Source organism: Ammospiza nelsoni, chromosome 23 (assembly GCF_027579445.1).
Source record: "Ammospiza nelsoni isolate bAmmNel1 chromosome 23, bAmmNel1.pri, whole genome shotgun sequence".
In the NCBI taxonomy this organism is placed as follows: domain Eukaryota; kingdom Metazoa; phylum Chordata; class Aves; order Passeriformes; family Passerellidae; genus Ammospiza; species Ammospiza nelsoni.
The window spans coordinates 6,215,855-6,230,818 of NC_080655.1; the positions used below are offsets into that span (position 1 = coordinate 6,215,855).

A 14,964-nucleotide genomic window follows, 5' to 3' on the forward strand; every position below is an offset into this window, starting at 1 on the left:
GTCAGACAGCTGAGAGACATTCCCAGAGCAGTGTCTATAATCCATACTTGCACTTTTCAGGATTTCAGCTGCTTGAGGCAGACCGTGGTTTTGTAGTACAAAACACAAAAACTTGGAAGAGAGAAGGGGTTAGGAGCTATTTTTTTATGAAGGGTTAAGCTTTTTCTCTCAGGGCCTCATGAGAAAATGGAAGGGAATTGAAGTCGCACCACAGCACGTTCCCAGTGCTGCCCCTCCAGTCCCATTTGCTGCCCCACTGCACATCCCCATCCTTGCTTCATTCCATCATTTAAAGCCCTGGAGACTGGTGTGTGTGCAGGGTGATGGAGCAGGGGCACCCTGTTTGTAACAAGCAGTGCTCCCTTGGAGATGCCATCTGTGGGGGTCCCAGTTGCTGGGGTACTGGTCATCAGTTTCTCTGACTCTGGATTGAAGGCACTTGGGACAGTAGTTCATGTTTGGACTCAGGTGTTCATTATTTCTTATCAGTAAAACAGTTTCACTGCTGTGAGTTCTGCAGCTTTTCATTAGAAGGCACAAAATGGCCAACAATCTCTTGTTACAAGGTCTTTTAAGACTAAACTGTCCAATTAAGAACTGACACCTAGATTATTTTCCCTTTTAACCAAATAACTGATCCCACAGAGCCTGCAGTGCACACTTTTCTGCACAGTTACAAAATGCCACCCAAACCCATGAAGAAGGACAAAGAAGCATGAAGAAGAAACCCAGGAGGACACCCTGTGCCCTCCATCTTGCTTGCATCCACAACACACTAAAAATCCCAAAACCTCAATTTCTCACCAAGTGATATACCTACACTACTCTCTATAATGTATTTCACACTTTAGGGAATTCTAGTCTATCCTGAAGTCTAAGAAACTTCCTCCATGGATGAGGGTCAAAGTCAGTGCTCCGTTGTGGAGGCCCTGGGGGGGGCAGCTCCTAAGTTACACCCTATTGACTCCTTCCCCTGTTCCTATGTCTGAACAGAGGTGTTCCTGAGCCACTCCCTCCCGTTTCCCTGATTGCCCCTCACCTTTATCCTGCCCCGAGACCAAGGTCAGTCCCCGGAGGGGAGAAGGCTGGACCCTAAATGGATGTGTGGCTGGGACCTGAACATCTCACCGCGAGGCTGAGTTAAACATCTATAGATATTGTGCAAAGGCCCTTTTTGCATCTTTACTTTGGACTTTACCAGCAGCAATTCAGGCTGCAACACTCCCCTGGGGGTCAGAGAAATATTCCCTGTCTGCCCTGGTTTTCCACATCCATCCTTTGCCTCCCTTTCAGATGGCCACGCTGGGAGAGGCGCGGCTGAGGGAGATGGAGGCGCTGCGTGCCCTGCGAGCAGCCAACGAGCTGAAGGTGCTGGCGAGCGAGGAGGACGCCGAGCTCAAGGTGTGTCTGTGCCAGAAGGAGCCGGCTGCTCCCATGATCCAGTGTGAGCTCTGCAGGGGTTTCTTCCACACGGGCTGCGTGCCCGTGCCCGGCGCCGCGCCGGGGCCGCGCGTGTGGCTGTGCCCGCAGTGCCGGCGCTCCGAGAAGCCGCCGCTGGAGAGGATCCTGCCGCTGCTGGCGTCCCTGCAGCGCATCCGCGTGCGGCTGCCCGAGGGCGACGCCCTGCGCTACATGATCGAGAGAACTGTGAACTGGCAGCACAGAGCACAACAAATGTTGTATTCAGGGAATCTAAAACGCATCCAGGACAAAGTTGGCTCAGGATTACTGTACAGCAGGTGGCAAGGCTCGGCAGGACAGCTGCCGGAGACAAACAAGGTGAGGCTGGGCTGGGCTTTGGCACTGGGAGCATGGGGTCAGTGAGGACAGGGGGTGGTGCTGCTCTGGGTTTGGGTCTGCTGGAGCTCCCTACAAATCCCCACAAGGCAGAGGATTTGTTCCTGCTTTACAAAACCCAGAATCGGAGCTGGGTCCTGCTGTGCCCCTCAGCCAGGATGTGTGTGTGCCCCAGCAGCAGCTTCCTGCTCCCTTCTGCTGGAGTCCAGGAACGACAACTCCCAAAGAGCCTGATTTTCCCCTCTCCTCTTCTAGCTCTTGTGTTCTGCTGTGGCACCACTAATGACAGAGCTGCTGAGTTATTGTTTCTGGAGTGCATATTTGTAGCCATGATATTTTCTGAAAAATCCTTTCCTTAGGATTTTTTCTCCTGAGAAGCTGAGAGGCCTCAGGAACAAAATGTAAACAATGATTATCTGCTGCTGTGGAATGCAACAGGTGCATCTGTGATTGGTCTCATAGAGTTATTTCTAATTAATGGTAAATCACAGTCAGCTGGCTCAGACTCTGTCTGAGACACAAGCCTTTGTTATTCATTCCTTTTTTTTTCTATTCTTAGCTAGTCTTCTGATGAAATCATTTCTTCTATTCTTTGTAGTATAGTTTTAATATAATATATATCATAAAATAATAAATCAGCCTTCTGAAATGTGGAAATCAGTTCCTCATCTCTTCCCTCATCCTCAGACCCCTGTGAACACTGTGACACCTACTAATCAGTCGGTCTTTATATTCTGCTCCTACAAGTATTCAAATAAGTGTTGAGAATTACTGACAGAGGCACAAACTGCCCTGTGAATTACCAGCTTGGCTCTCAGGCAAAGCTGTTTTCAACAAAGTGTCTTCATTCTTTGCTGCCTCTCCTCACTTCCTCTAGACCTCCCAAGCTGAATATCCTGCTCATATTGCTGGGTTCAGCCACAGCAGCTGTTTCAGGTGGGGCAGTGAGGGACTTGGTCTTTTTTCAGTGAAGATCTTACAGCAAAAAGCAGACATAAAGAAGGAAAAGAGGTAAAGAAGTTTCCTGAGAATAACAAATGCAGAAAAATAGCAGAGATCAAAGTTCTGTGCTATATGAAGAACATGAAACACCCCAAAATGGAATCTACTCTGTTGGTTTTACATTTTGAAACACCTTAATTTAGCTAGTCCAGTCCTGCTACAGTTAGGCTGTGTTTCTGTTTTCATGTTCACTTACATTAAAGCACAAACCATGCCACACCTGACAGGGTGTTGCAGCTGCTTCTCATTCACCCAGCTGTGCCAGTGGCTAGTGGACCAAATTTTTCAAACAGGCAAGTCAAGATCTAGAAATTAAAATGTCTTTAGGTATTTAAGAGATTTTCTTCCGAGTCATTTAGGTCTGAAAGTATCATTTTGCTAAGTCAGCTAGTGTAGCTGAAAAGAACTGGCCACGATTTTGGAAACAGAAGTTGATGTTTCGGCCAGAAATTGAAACAGTTTCATTTTATTTGCCTGATGGTGTTAGCTCAGTGTGGAGCTGTGAGGTTCCTCCCACCTAGAGCAGTGTAGCCATTTCTGGGGGGTCTGGACCATAAGTCAGTAAACCTTCCAAATCAGATTATTTCTGACTGAGCTTGTCCAGGTCCTTGTGACAACATTTCCCTAGTCAGAGGTCCCTGGGAAGCTCAGTGGAAGAGCTTCTGACCAGCTTCCCCTGCCTGGGTCCCTCAGTGTGCCTGAGCCAGGCCCTCCTGAGCCAGGCCCCAGTGTACCTTGGGGCAGGTGTGAGCTGAAACTTCAGCCTCCATGGGTTTGAGGTGGTTTTCTGGTGAATCCAGTTCTCACCATGGCTGTCCTGTCCTGTCCCAGTTCTGTTCTCCCTGTCATCTGGGCTAATTCAGCACTCACTTCCACACAAGGAGCTCTTCAGTAACCACTGGAGCTGGGCTGCTTTGACACTGGCCAAAGTGAGGAATGTGGGTGAGTTTGAAAATTCCCTTGAGAGCAGCAGTGGGGATTGAGGAGAGCCTTGTTCTGCAAGGGGCTGAGGCACTTGGGTTAGTGTGGCTGAGGGTGTTGTGGAAGGTTCCTGGTGAGATGCCCCTGGCAGGGTTCAGGAGGTGCAGGGTTTGCTGTTGGTGTGTCCCTGCAGTCTTTTGGAGTAGATACAAGATTTCAGTAGCTGTAAGAGAAACAAATGTTGATCCTATCACGGTTATTCTGCGTTTCAAACTCCATGTTTAGTGAAACTATCTGTGTTTTGTTTTCTAGGTGTCACAGACAATTGGGGCAATGTCATTCTCCATGCCTCATGACTGGGATAACAGAACCATGTATTTGCATTCTCCATTCTCTACAGGACAGCACTGCATCCCACTTCATGGTTTGTAATCTTCACTTTGGTTTGGGAGGTTTCCCCCTGCCCCTTCCTTTTTTCCCCCATGTTTGGTGGGACAGGGAGGGTGTCCTGGTCCCCAGGAAGTGGCTGAGCAGGCCTGTGACTGCATAGCCCTGGTGGTTGTTTCTCCATCTCCTCAGCAACTTTGGAGCTCAGTGCCCAGCTTTAGCAGAGGGGTGCATTGCTCAAGGACAGAAATTTCCCATGTGTGATGAAAAGGTGTGGCACAATGGGATGAGGAATCAGGAGAGCTGACCCCTTCCCACCAGAACAGCTCCCCCGTGCTGTGCCCCAGGAAGGGGGAAGGAAAGAGGAGAAGCCACTGGAAGTGTAGGAGGTGGATGGGAGCAGCAGGGATGTGGTGCTGGAGGCCATGGGATACTGAATGCACAGGACACGAGTCCATGTGAGCTTTGCTGCAGCACAACTGTGCAGCTGTCAGGGTCTGGGGCTGCCCCAGCCCCCCATGGGGCTGCTCTGCTCAGCACAGGCTCTGGGCCATCCTCACCTCAGACTCAGTGGGTTGGACTAAGAGACAAGCTGTGAATTGCATCATTTTATGACTGTGACAGAAATTAATTATCATTTCTTCCCTCTTCATGCATAATGCTCCAGGGACACAAGTCTAGACTTACCTTCATGTCTGTGCAGCTCAGTCCATACCAGTGCTAGAAAAGCCATTTCAGTGGAATGTTACAGTTCACACCAAACAAGGCAGTTCTTTCTGTCACCAGGTTTATTTTTCATATTTTTGTTGTAGTGTATTAATAAGCTGTTATTTATACAAAGATTTTTGCCTCTCCAGCTGAGACTGTTTCAGAGCCCTGCATGAGCTTTGGAGCTTGGAGCCAGTAGCAGCAGAGGGCAGTGACCATGGAGCAGGACCTTGTATCAGGCTTATCCTCAGCCTTCCTTCGTCTCCTGTCTTGGCTCCCTGTACAGGCCTCACTCAGTCTGTTCATGTTACCCACTTGTTGGGTAGTGAGGGGAGATTGTCACACTCCTGCAGCTCCCAAAGTAGGAGAATTTGCCAGGAATGATGGCAATGCCTTATCCTTGAACCAGCAGGGAATGGGAGCATGGCAGGGTGCTGAGCCACAGTGCAGGAGCTTCTGTGCAAGCCTTTGTCTTTCCTTTTAACCCTGCTGTTAAAAATGAGCAGTTGAGAGGGAGCAGATAAGAACTAACCCATGCAGTTGCAGATTTAAAGTCTTTAAAGTATTTAACCTTTTTTTTTGTTGTGATTTTGTTGAGATTTTTCATTATGTGTGCAGTTGTTGTCACTGAAGAATTCCTGCTGTGTCTCCTTGTGTTTCACACTAGTGGTTAGCACCGAGCTGGACGAGCTGATGATGGAAGCCCAGCTGCTGCAGGTTTCTCTGCCCGAGATCCAGGAGCTCTACCAGGCCCTGTTCACAAAGCAGAGCCCAGCCCTGCAGCCAGAGCAGAGGTCACCCAGCACAGCCACAGGAGACAAGGCAAGTGTCCAACAGCAGCCCTGAGCTGGGGCACCCTGGGGGAGGCTCTGCCTCAGCCCTTGGGCTTTACTGGGCTTTTTTTCATTTCACTTCCATGAAAATACATTTTCCTTGTACAAAAGGAGTCAAGAAGTCAGTAATAAATTAGTTACAAAATATTGAATACAATTTGTGGCCTAATACATTTTTGAAATTTAGATCTGTGTTTATGGTCAGTCCCTGTACTTGATGTACATCTGTCCTGACTTCACAGAATTGCAGAATCCCAGACTGGCTTGGGTTGGAAGGGACCTTAAAGCTCTTTTTGTTCCACCCCTTGCCATGGGCAGGGGCACCTTCCACTCCAAGTCCCATCCTGGCCTTGAACACTTGACTCTTGTCCTGTGTGGAGGCTTTCCAGGGCAGCTGCTGTGGAAGCTGTGGGCTCAGAGGCAGGAAATGAGCATGGTTTTCTCTCTGAGTTCTGTCCCTGGTGCCTGACCCTGCCCTTGGCTTCTCTTGCACATCTCATAATACTGAAAGTGCAACATTGTCAAACATTGCACTTGTGCTTAAACCTGTTCCTAAAGTCAGGGTGTGAAATAACAGGATAATGGGTGTTAGCTGCACGCTTCCAACCCTGCCAAATGTCCTTCCCACAGAGCGAGTGTTGCCGAGGGAAGAAGGACGGCATGAGTTACATGGAGAGAAAGCTGAAGCGGCGTTTCGAGAGAGAGACCTTCTGTGGTGAGAAGAGAGCGAGAGTAAAAAAGATGAGAACACCCAAAAAGAAGAAACTGAAACTGAGTCACTCAAAGGATCTGTGCAGTAACAAACTGGAGCGAGAGCGGGAGCGGCTCCTGGAGCTGCAGCGTTGCAGTGACAGCCACCTGCTGCCCTCAGACACGTCCTTCTCAGAGCAGGAGGACTCTGAGGATGAGGATGCCATCTGCCCAGCTGTGAACTGCCTCCAGCCCGAGGGGGATGAGGTCAGGAGGGGCAGACTCACCGTGGTGTTCCCAGGGCTGGGGTCTGGGGCAGGGAGCTGCCCTGGGACTGTTTGACTGCAGAAAAGCTGTTCATGAGGGGGGTGAGAGGCCCTGGCTAACCCAGGGCTGGTGTCTGTGCAGCTGGGATGGGCAGAACCAACCCCACCTGCCCTGGGGCAGCTGTGTGACATCAGAACATCTGCACACCATGGGAGGGGGCAGGTGGGGCTGTGCAGACACTGTGTCCTGGCTGTGAGAGGCCCTGGCTAACCCAGGGCTGGTGTCTGTGCAGCTGGGATGGGCAGGACTGACCCCACCTGCCCTGGGACACCCATGGGACATCCGAACCTCTACACACCATGAGAGGGAGCAGACAGACATGCAGACACTGTGTCCTGGCTGTGAGAGGCCCTGGCTAACCCGGTGTCTGTGCAGCTGGGATGAGCAGGACTGACCTCACCTGCCCTGGGGCAGCTGTGTCACATCAGAACATCTGCACACCATGGGAGGGGGCTGACAGACATGCAGACACTCTGTCCTGGCTGCTCTTGGGATCCAAGTGTGGATGGGCTCTGTCATGGGGGCAGTGCCTGGGGCTCTGCTCAGGCCCATCCATGCTGGAAATGGAGAAGAGGGATGCTGAGTCTGTGATAGGTGGGAAAGCAGTGGGGAGATAAGGGAGGGTGTGCCCTGCCCACAGCCTGGGGGAGCAGGGAGCACAGTGAATGTCCAGCACCAGCTGTGCATCAGACATTTCCAATAGACCAGGAGCCCCAGGATGACCCAGGAGTGTGGGACACCTGGCCTGGCCCTGCTCTGACCCCTGTGTCTGCTCTTCACCAGGTCGACTGGGTCCAGTGTGATGGCAGCTGCAACCAGTGGTTCCACCAGGTGTGTGTGGGCATCTCCCCCGAGATGGCAGAGAAGGAGGATTACATCTGTGCCAGCTGCGCCGGCCAGGACGCCCAGGGCCGCAAGTGAACCCCAGAAACCCTTCAGGACTCGAGTAAAGAAGGTTCCCAGTTTTCCAGTTAAGCCACAGGGGCTGGTTTAAGAACCAGATTGCAAATGGTGCTACATATCCTTATGGGATCATTTTCCAAAACTCAGAACAATTTTTGACACTTTTGTATTTTCCCTTAATCTGTTTGTGGTTGTTGAGGTTTGAGATGCTGACTGCTTGCAGGGGTTTCCACCGATTGGGAAGGCATTTGACAAATGCACCTTTATTGTACAGCATTCAGTTACCTCTGGGATTTACAGACATATTTAATTCAGCTTGGTTTGGGTGCAAAAACAAACAAACAAAAAAACCCCCTGCACCATGAATTTTCCAATAATCCTCTTTTGAGGAAATCCCTGTTTACTCTGTTAACTCTTTGGAGACTTTAGTTTTTTTCCACTTCGTTTTTCGTAGACTAGGTTTATTTATCTGAGCAATAACTTCTATGTCTGGTTTCAGTGACTGGAATGACAACTGAACAGCGTGTTGCTTCTAGCATTGGTTGATGTACAGACAGCAAATGTTAGATCCTAGTGTCACTGAGGGCCCTGTGATGTAGAAGACAGGAAAAAAAATCTGTAAAGTAATTGCCACAGCTGTATTTTGGCTTTCTCCTTTTTTGGGTAGCTTGTATCAAATGTTGCAGTTTATATTGTGGAATAAACCCCTGGTTATGTTATAAAATTAAATGTTGGTGTTTTTAGAGAGTTTGAAATGCAGTTTTATTTCCCTCTGAATCCACACTGCATTGCTGGGTTCTCTTAGACAAGAAATAATCACCTTCCAAAGAAGCAATGCAGAAGCTGTGATGATTCTTGTCTGTTCAGATTTGGAAGGAGGAGGGAGGTCAAAATGTTACAACAAAAAGAAAAAAAAAAAGCTTTTCCAAGATTTTTGCAAAGCTTTTCCAAAGCTGAAATTATTTGCAGGTTGAATGTGTGAAGAATTGAAGGCACAATTTGGGACTTGGCAGGGGCAGGAATGGAGGATTCACATGTGGGGCAGCTTCTCCTGCCAGCCCTGCCCAGCTGCAGGAAAGCAGAGACCTTCCCTCACTGCCCAGGCTGTGGCCACGGCAAGCTCTGCTCTGCCTCTGGGTGGATCCCTTCAGCTGCTCCCACCTGCATTTAGCCCAGAAGCCTGAGGAATAAGGAGATTTATGCTTCTCCCAAAGGCTGTTCAGGGCCTGTAGCTGGGGCACTGCAGATGTGGCTGCCAGAGGATTCTGGGGCTCTGAGCAGCACAGCTTTGGGTGTCCAGGCCCACAGGGGGCTGCCCCAAAACCCCTTGGGGAGCAGCCACTGCTGCAGGACACAGCTGGGAGGGCCCCCTGGCAGGGATGTGGCTCCAAGGCCTGCCAGAGGTGGAACTGCAGGAGCCCCTGGAGACAGGAGGGCTGCAGATCTTTGTCCTGGGCACAGCACTCTCCAGGACAGCTTCTCCTCAGCAGAACCATGGTGGGCTTGGTGTTCCCTCCCCTCATCACCAGGAGGAATTTGCTGGTAAGTTTTTTTCCTGCTGGTTTTACCTCTTTTCCCATGGGCAGCAGTGCACAGAGTCACTGGGGTAGGGCAGAGCCTTGGGGCATCTGTGGCTGACGGTGACAGGGAGGGTCTGTGGGTGGAGCAGAACTGTGCAGGAATTTGGTCCCACAGGGGTTTGGTTAGGGGTTTTTTTTTAACATTAATTTTTGACTGTTAAAAGAATCTTCAGCCTGGCTCAAGTGATCTATCTGAAAGTGCTGAGGTAAGGGAGAGCCTTGAGCCTGTGTACAGGAGTTGTGTCTATGCTTCCATGTGTGGGATCTCAGCACCTCAGGATGGAGGTGCAGAGAGGCCGAGACCACCCTTGGGGGGCTCGGGAATCCTGGAATGTTGCCAGAAGTGTCTGGTGGCAGGATTTTGATCCTACACAGGAGATGAGACCTGTATGAGGACTGGGAGGAATTCACTGGGTGAATGGTGAAGGGATAAGTTAGTTAAAGTGTAAAACACAGGGTTTAGGATTTTGGTACAGGGGGGTCTAAAGAAGTAAGATGGAGGAATTGGGGTGTGTCCTGTCCTTCTTCTTCTTCTTCTTGGCCTCCATCTTCTGTGGTGGTGGTGGCACTTTGGGATTGGTCGTTACTAGAAGTGCACCGGTTAATAAGGGTAGAAGGTATTGGGGAGAAATGATAAATATTGTACACGTAACTTAGGGTATAAAGATAAGTGACCGCCCTGGGGCTTCGGGAGCGTGCCCATGGCTGACTTGCTGTGCAGACCTCTGTCGGGCTGAAAGAAAATCTTTTAGATAAACAATTAATAAACACCAAGACCGAGACAAGATCAGAAGTCTCTCCTCGTCCTTTGAAGCGTCGGCTCTCCAAGGCCATCCCTGGGCCTTTCCAGGCCACCAAAACAGCAACACAGAAAACCTTACACCATGGTATAACTGGTCCTTTTTATTTAACTACCAAAAGGATGAGAAATTGGGGTTTTTTTCCTCTTTTTGCTTGGAAGAATTTTTGTGCAATGCTGGGGAAAAACACTGCTCTGTAATAACTTCCTTTCAGAGGGGACAGACAGACAGACTGGAGCTGGAAATGGAGCTGGCACAGTGTCTGATGCAGCTGAATCATTACAGATGTTTCTCTGTGTCCCCTTTATTTTTTCCATTGAAGAAATGGCTGTTTATCAAAAAGTGCCATAGGAAATGGGATGCAGTTGAGTTCAGCATGGTAATTCCATACAGGACCAGCCATTGTCTGTTTGGGGGCTTGGGGGGTCAGAGGAGACTTCTGGAGTCCCAACAGCAGCATTTATTATCAGGATTATTGACTGAGTAGAATTGGAGTGCAACTTTTTGGAAATGACCACATTGTTGCTTGAAATTTTTCAAGAAATGGAGCCCCCAGTCCATGGGTGGCTGTGCCTGCAGCCCAGGACTGCTGCAGGATTTGTGTCTCATTTCTCTCATTTCCTGCTGGAGCTGTGGCCCCTGGACAGTGGCTGGAGGCTGGAAGAGGTGACAGTGCTTGCCATGCCACAGACCCACCCTTGGCTTTCATCCCCATGTGGATGCTCAGACTTGATGAAATTGGGGTTTGACTTCTGTGAAACAAAACAAGAGAGATTTGTTCACTTTGGGGTGGGCTCTGCTGTGTGCCCTTTGCACATTCCTCATCCTCAGGGAGGGTGACAAGGGCAGAACATGCTCAGAGTCTGGGAGGATGAGCTGCCCCTTTCACCTCTCCTTTTGTGCACCCCAGATTTCCAAAGACTAAGAGAGAACAGGAAACAGGTCTCTCTCACCTCATTCTGCTGCTTTTCTTTATTTAATTTATTTTTCTAATGTAGCAACCAAATACATCAAACCTCCCTGGATTGCTCAAGTCCTAACTCTTTATTTAATAAGAATAATCTATGGTTTCTCCATTTGTTTAATCATAAAACAGGACAAAAATGAAATTAAGTAACCCTACTGTAGATTTCAGACTGAAAACTCAGGTGTAAATCCTGCCTGTGCCGTGTGCCCAGACCCTGAGATTGTACCTGTTGTGCCACCTTTAGTCTATGGGATGTTCCTGTGTTGTGTGATACCCCAGGAGCATCAGAGCAGCCCAGGGTGCTCACACAGCACCTGTGACTCACCCAAGGAAGGCCCAGGGCTTTGATTCCACCCATTCAGGTGCTGCTGAGATGCTCCAACACCCCAGGGAGGGCTGGGGGTGTTCACCTGGAGCAGAGAAGACTGGAGAGACCTCAGAGCCCCTTCCAGTGCCCAAAGGGGCTCCAGGAAACTTGGAGAGGGACTTTGGACAAGGGATGGAAGGACAGGACAAGGGGGAATGGCTTCCCACTGCCAGAGGGCAGGGATGGATGGGATATTGGGAAGGAATTCTTGACTGTGAGGGTGGGCAGGCCCTGGCACAGAGCCCAGAGCAGCTGTGGCTGCCCCTGGATCCCTGCAAGTGTCCAAGGCCAGGCTGGACAGGGCTTGGAGCAGCCTGGGACAGTGGAAAGTGTTCCTACCATGGCAGGGGGTGGAACAGGATGAGCTTTAAGGTCCCTTCCAACCCAAACTAGCCTGGGATTCTGTGATTCCATGAGCTTATCCTTACAGAACACAGAATTCACTCGAAGACTCTCCATCACCCAGGCTTTATGGAAGATAAAACCAACATTGAGGAGCACTTGCTGAGTGCTTGGGCTGCTCCAGGGTCAGTGCAGCTCAGGGAACTGGGACTTCCAGCAGGGGTTCAGCTGCCAGGACCCTGCCAGGGCAGGATGCTTTGGCTGCAGGAGATAAGTCTGTAAGACACAACTGCACGTGTCACACGGGATTCAGGAAGGAATCATCTCTAGAATGCACACACAGCAACATAAGGAGCTGAGACAGCTCTTCTGTGAATCCAGAAGTGAGTGTGCTGTTCTGAGAGTGGCTGAAGTACAGCCCTGACAAATGGCAATACACCTCATTTAGAAGGGAACAAATCTCATACTGAGAGCTCTCCTTGAGGATGTGAGCACCTCAGTCTGTGAGGAAACAGCTCCTCACCAAGAGCATCAATGGAGATAAAAGTCTGTCTGGAGGAGGACATAAAACCGCCACAGGAGAAGAATGAAGCTGCAGGTTCAACTCTCAGCTGCTCTTAGAGCCAGACAAGACTGGGATCAGGGAGTAAAAGGAAAATCTGGGATCAAGGAAAAAGGCCTTGGGTAGAAGGAACAAATATTTTCTACCCAAAGGCCTTGGGTAGAAGGAACAAATTTTTGTCTTTTATGACAAAAAGAAAAGCCCACGTGAACATGTGATAGACTGCCAGGTCCAAAGTTCCACTTCTTTAGAGGAAGGTTTGCTGCAAGGTGGTTGAAAAGAAATAAAAGAAATAGTGAAGAAATAAATTCAGAGGTGCAGCTTCGCAAAGGCTCCTTGTGCATCTCAGTTTTTCAAGTTCTAAAATACTGCTTACAGTAGTGTTTTAAAGGAATTTAGCTGTTTGTTTATTCATAATACTGATTAAACAATACTAAAATACAGATTTTTATATCTCTATATATAGATATATATTTTTTTTTAATATATTTATTTATATATATGTAAAAGGGTGTGTGTGTGTGTGCTTGTTCATTGAAATCTGTGAGAGCTGAGCTTCTAAACATGTAAAGTAAAAGCAGCAGCCCTCTGCCTAAAGCACATGGAATTCACTTGAACAGTCTCTCCATCATCCAGGCTTTATTGAAGATAAAACCAATATTGGAGAGTGAGAGTCAAGTGTTTGGGCTGCTTTGGTGTCTGTTGGGATTTTGGCATTTCATGTTTTTGTTACTGTCTGGAGTTAGATTTTAACCAAGCAGGGGACAGGCTGGGCTAGCACCTTCTAACCCAGCTGATCCTTTCCTGCTCCATGTGCTGCCCTGATATTTCTTGGGGGATTTTTGCTTGTTCCAATAGTCCCATGCCACCTTCCTGTGGGGCCTTCCTGGGGATGGAGCTGCAGGGGGAGCTCAGAGCTGTGCTTTGAGCTGAAACAGCAAAGGCAGAAACAGGGAGTTCACCATAAAACACCTCTGCATGCCAAGAATGTCTTTTTGTGGTGAGGGAAGTGTCCTCCCAAAGAAGGGATGACAGCACTGGGGTTGGCTTGGAGACCAAGCTTGTATTAGACCAGCAAGCTGAGTGCTGACTTTGCATGAGGGATCCCTGCAGAAACCTGTGGGAATTCAAACCTGGAAAGGCCTGGAAGATCCAAAGAAATGGAGTTTCTACAAATACAGAAGGATGAGTTGGCACATTCAGGGTGGTTATGCATCACTTCAGCTGAAAGGAGCTCAGGCTAAGCTGGCATTGCTCTGGGATACCCCTCCTCTCACTAAACCTCATCCTCTTTTATTGAAATGTGTTTGTAAGGCAGAGGAAACTGATGCCATTGTGATCATGTTTGTTCCTTCCTAACAGATTCTTGCAGAGATGTGTCAGATTTGGTGCTGGCACTGAGAGGCAGTGAGAGCCTGCTGGGATGGGATCAGAGAACCACAGACTCAACAGGGCTGGAAAAGCCCTCCTAGAGCATCAAATCCAACCATTCCCCCAGCTCTGCCATGTTCACCACAAAACCCTGTCCCCAGGGCCACATCCACACATCCTCTGAACACTGCCCTGGGCAGCTGTGCAGGGCCTGAGCACCCTTTTGGGAAGAAATTTTCCCTTATATCCAACCTGAACCTCCCCTGGAGCAACTCAAGGCTGCTGCTCCTTGTCCTATCCCTTGTTTCCTGGGAGCAGAGACCTGGAGCTCCTGCATCACTGATTGTGGTGCAGCAGCAGCTCACTTATGTTTTCCATTAAGCTGAAATCCTGACACAGTGCAGAGAGGAGTGATGACCCTGAGCTTGCAGAAGTCACACGTAAAAATAGGTATTTATTCCTCCAGCAGAAGCAGCATTTTGGATTGGGAAGAACAAGAGAGAAAAATCAAACATTCCCCTTGCAAAGACCTCTCTGGGGCCAGCAAGGACAGAGGAAGGGCAGGAGCTCCCTGGTTGCTCAGGGCAGGGCCCAGTCTGGGTGGGGCAGTGTGGCTGAAATGTGCCCTTCTCTTGCTAGAGAAAAATGTGCCCTTCTCTGCTACAAAAGTCCCAGCCTGTCCTGGTTGTGGCCATGCCTCTGGTTGGGAGTGGCCTCTCTGTGCAGTGCCAGGGAGAGCAGGTCTTGTCTGGGGTATGGCCCCTGCTCCTGTTTATCTGGGGGGAAAGAAGTTGGCCCAGCAGCCCAACTTCTGCAGAAGGAAATCTGACTTCATTCTTGGGAAGTTTGTGTGAGATGGGAATTGATTGCTCTCACCACAGCTGCCCAGGCTGTGTCTCAGGTGAGCACACAGGAGCTTCCAGAGGCACTTGGTGTCCCCTCTGCTGTCTTTGCTGATGTGAAGCTGCCCTTGCAGGAGCTGCCCAGGCCTGGAGAGCAGGCAGGAGGGTGAGGAGGGGACTCCTGGGGGGCTGGGGGCTGGTGCTGGGCACGTGGGTTCTGCCCTGTGGGTTCTGGTGCTGATGTGAGCTGGCAGAGGGGCAGGGCTGGAGCTGTGGGGCTGCAGGATGGGGGCAGCAGGACACTGAGCCTGCAGGGAGCTGAGCCCAGGCTTGGGTTTGTGTAGGATCCCAAGCTGCTCCTTCTGCTTTTACAGAAAATATTCAATCCAGGTTGCAAAAGTTACATGGGTGGATTTGCAGAATCCCAGACTGGCTGGGGTTGGAAGGGACCTTAAAGCCCATCTTGTTCCACCCTGGGCTGTTGGAAAGGACACTTTCCACTAGATAAGATTGTTCCAAGTCCCATCCTGGCCTTGAACATTTGTTATTAGACAGCACAAGAACA

At 49.6% G+C, this 14,964-nt stretch overlaps 1 protein-coding gene across 1 annotated transcript in view; it reads left to right on the forward strand.

The window, feature by feature from the left end:
• KDM5B (lysine demethylase 5B) overlaps positions 1-8,297 on the forward strand; it is a 59,388-nt gene extending 51,091 nt beyond the window's left edge. Inside the window, exons 23-27 of the mRNA XM_059487938.1 lie at positions 1,294-1,779; positions 4,033-4,144; positions 5,483-5,637; positions 6,279-6,605; positions 7,449-8,297. Coding sequence (XP_059343921.1) covers positions 1,294-1,779; positions 4,033-4,144; positions 5,483-5,637; positions 6,279-6,605; positions 7,449-7,586 — 1,218 coding nt within the window. The 3' untranslated portion in view covers positions 7,587-8,297. The remainder of the gene's footprint in view (positions 1-1,293; positions 1,780-4,032; positions 4,145-5,482; positions 5,638-6,278; positions 6,606-7,448) is intronic.
• The last annotated feature ends 6,667 nt before the right edge of the window (positions 8,298-14,964 follow it).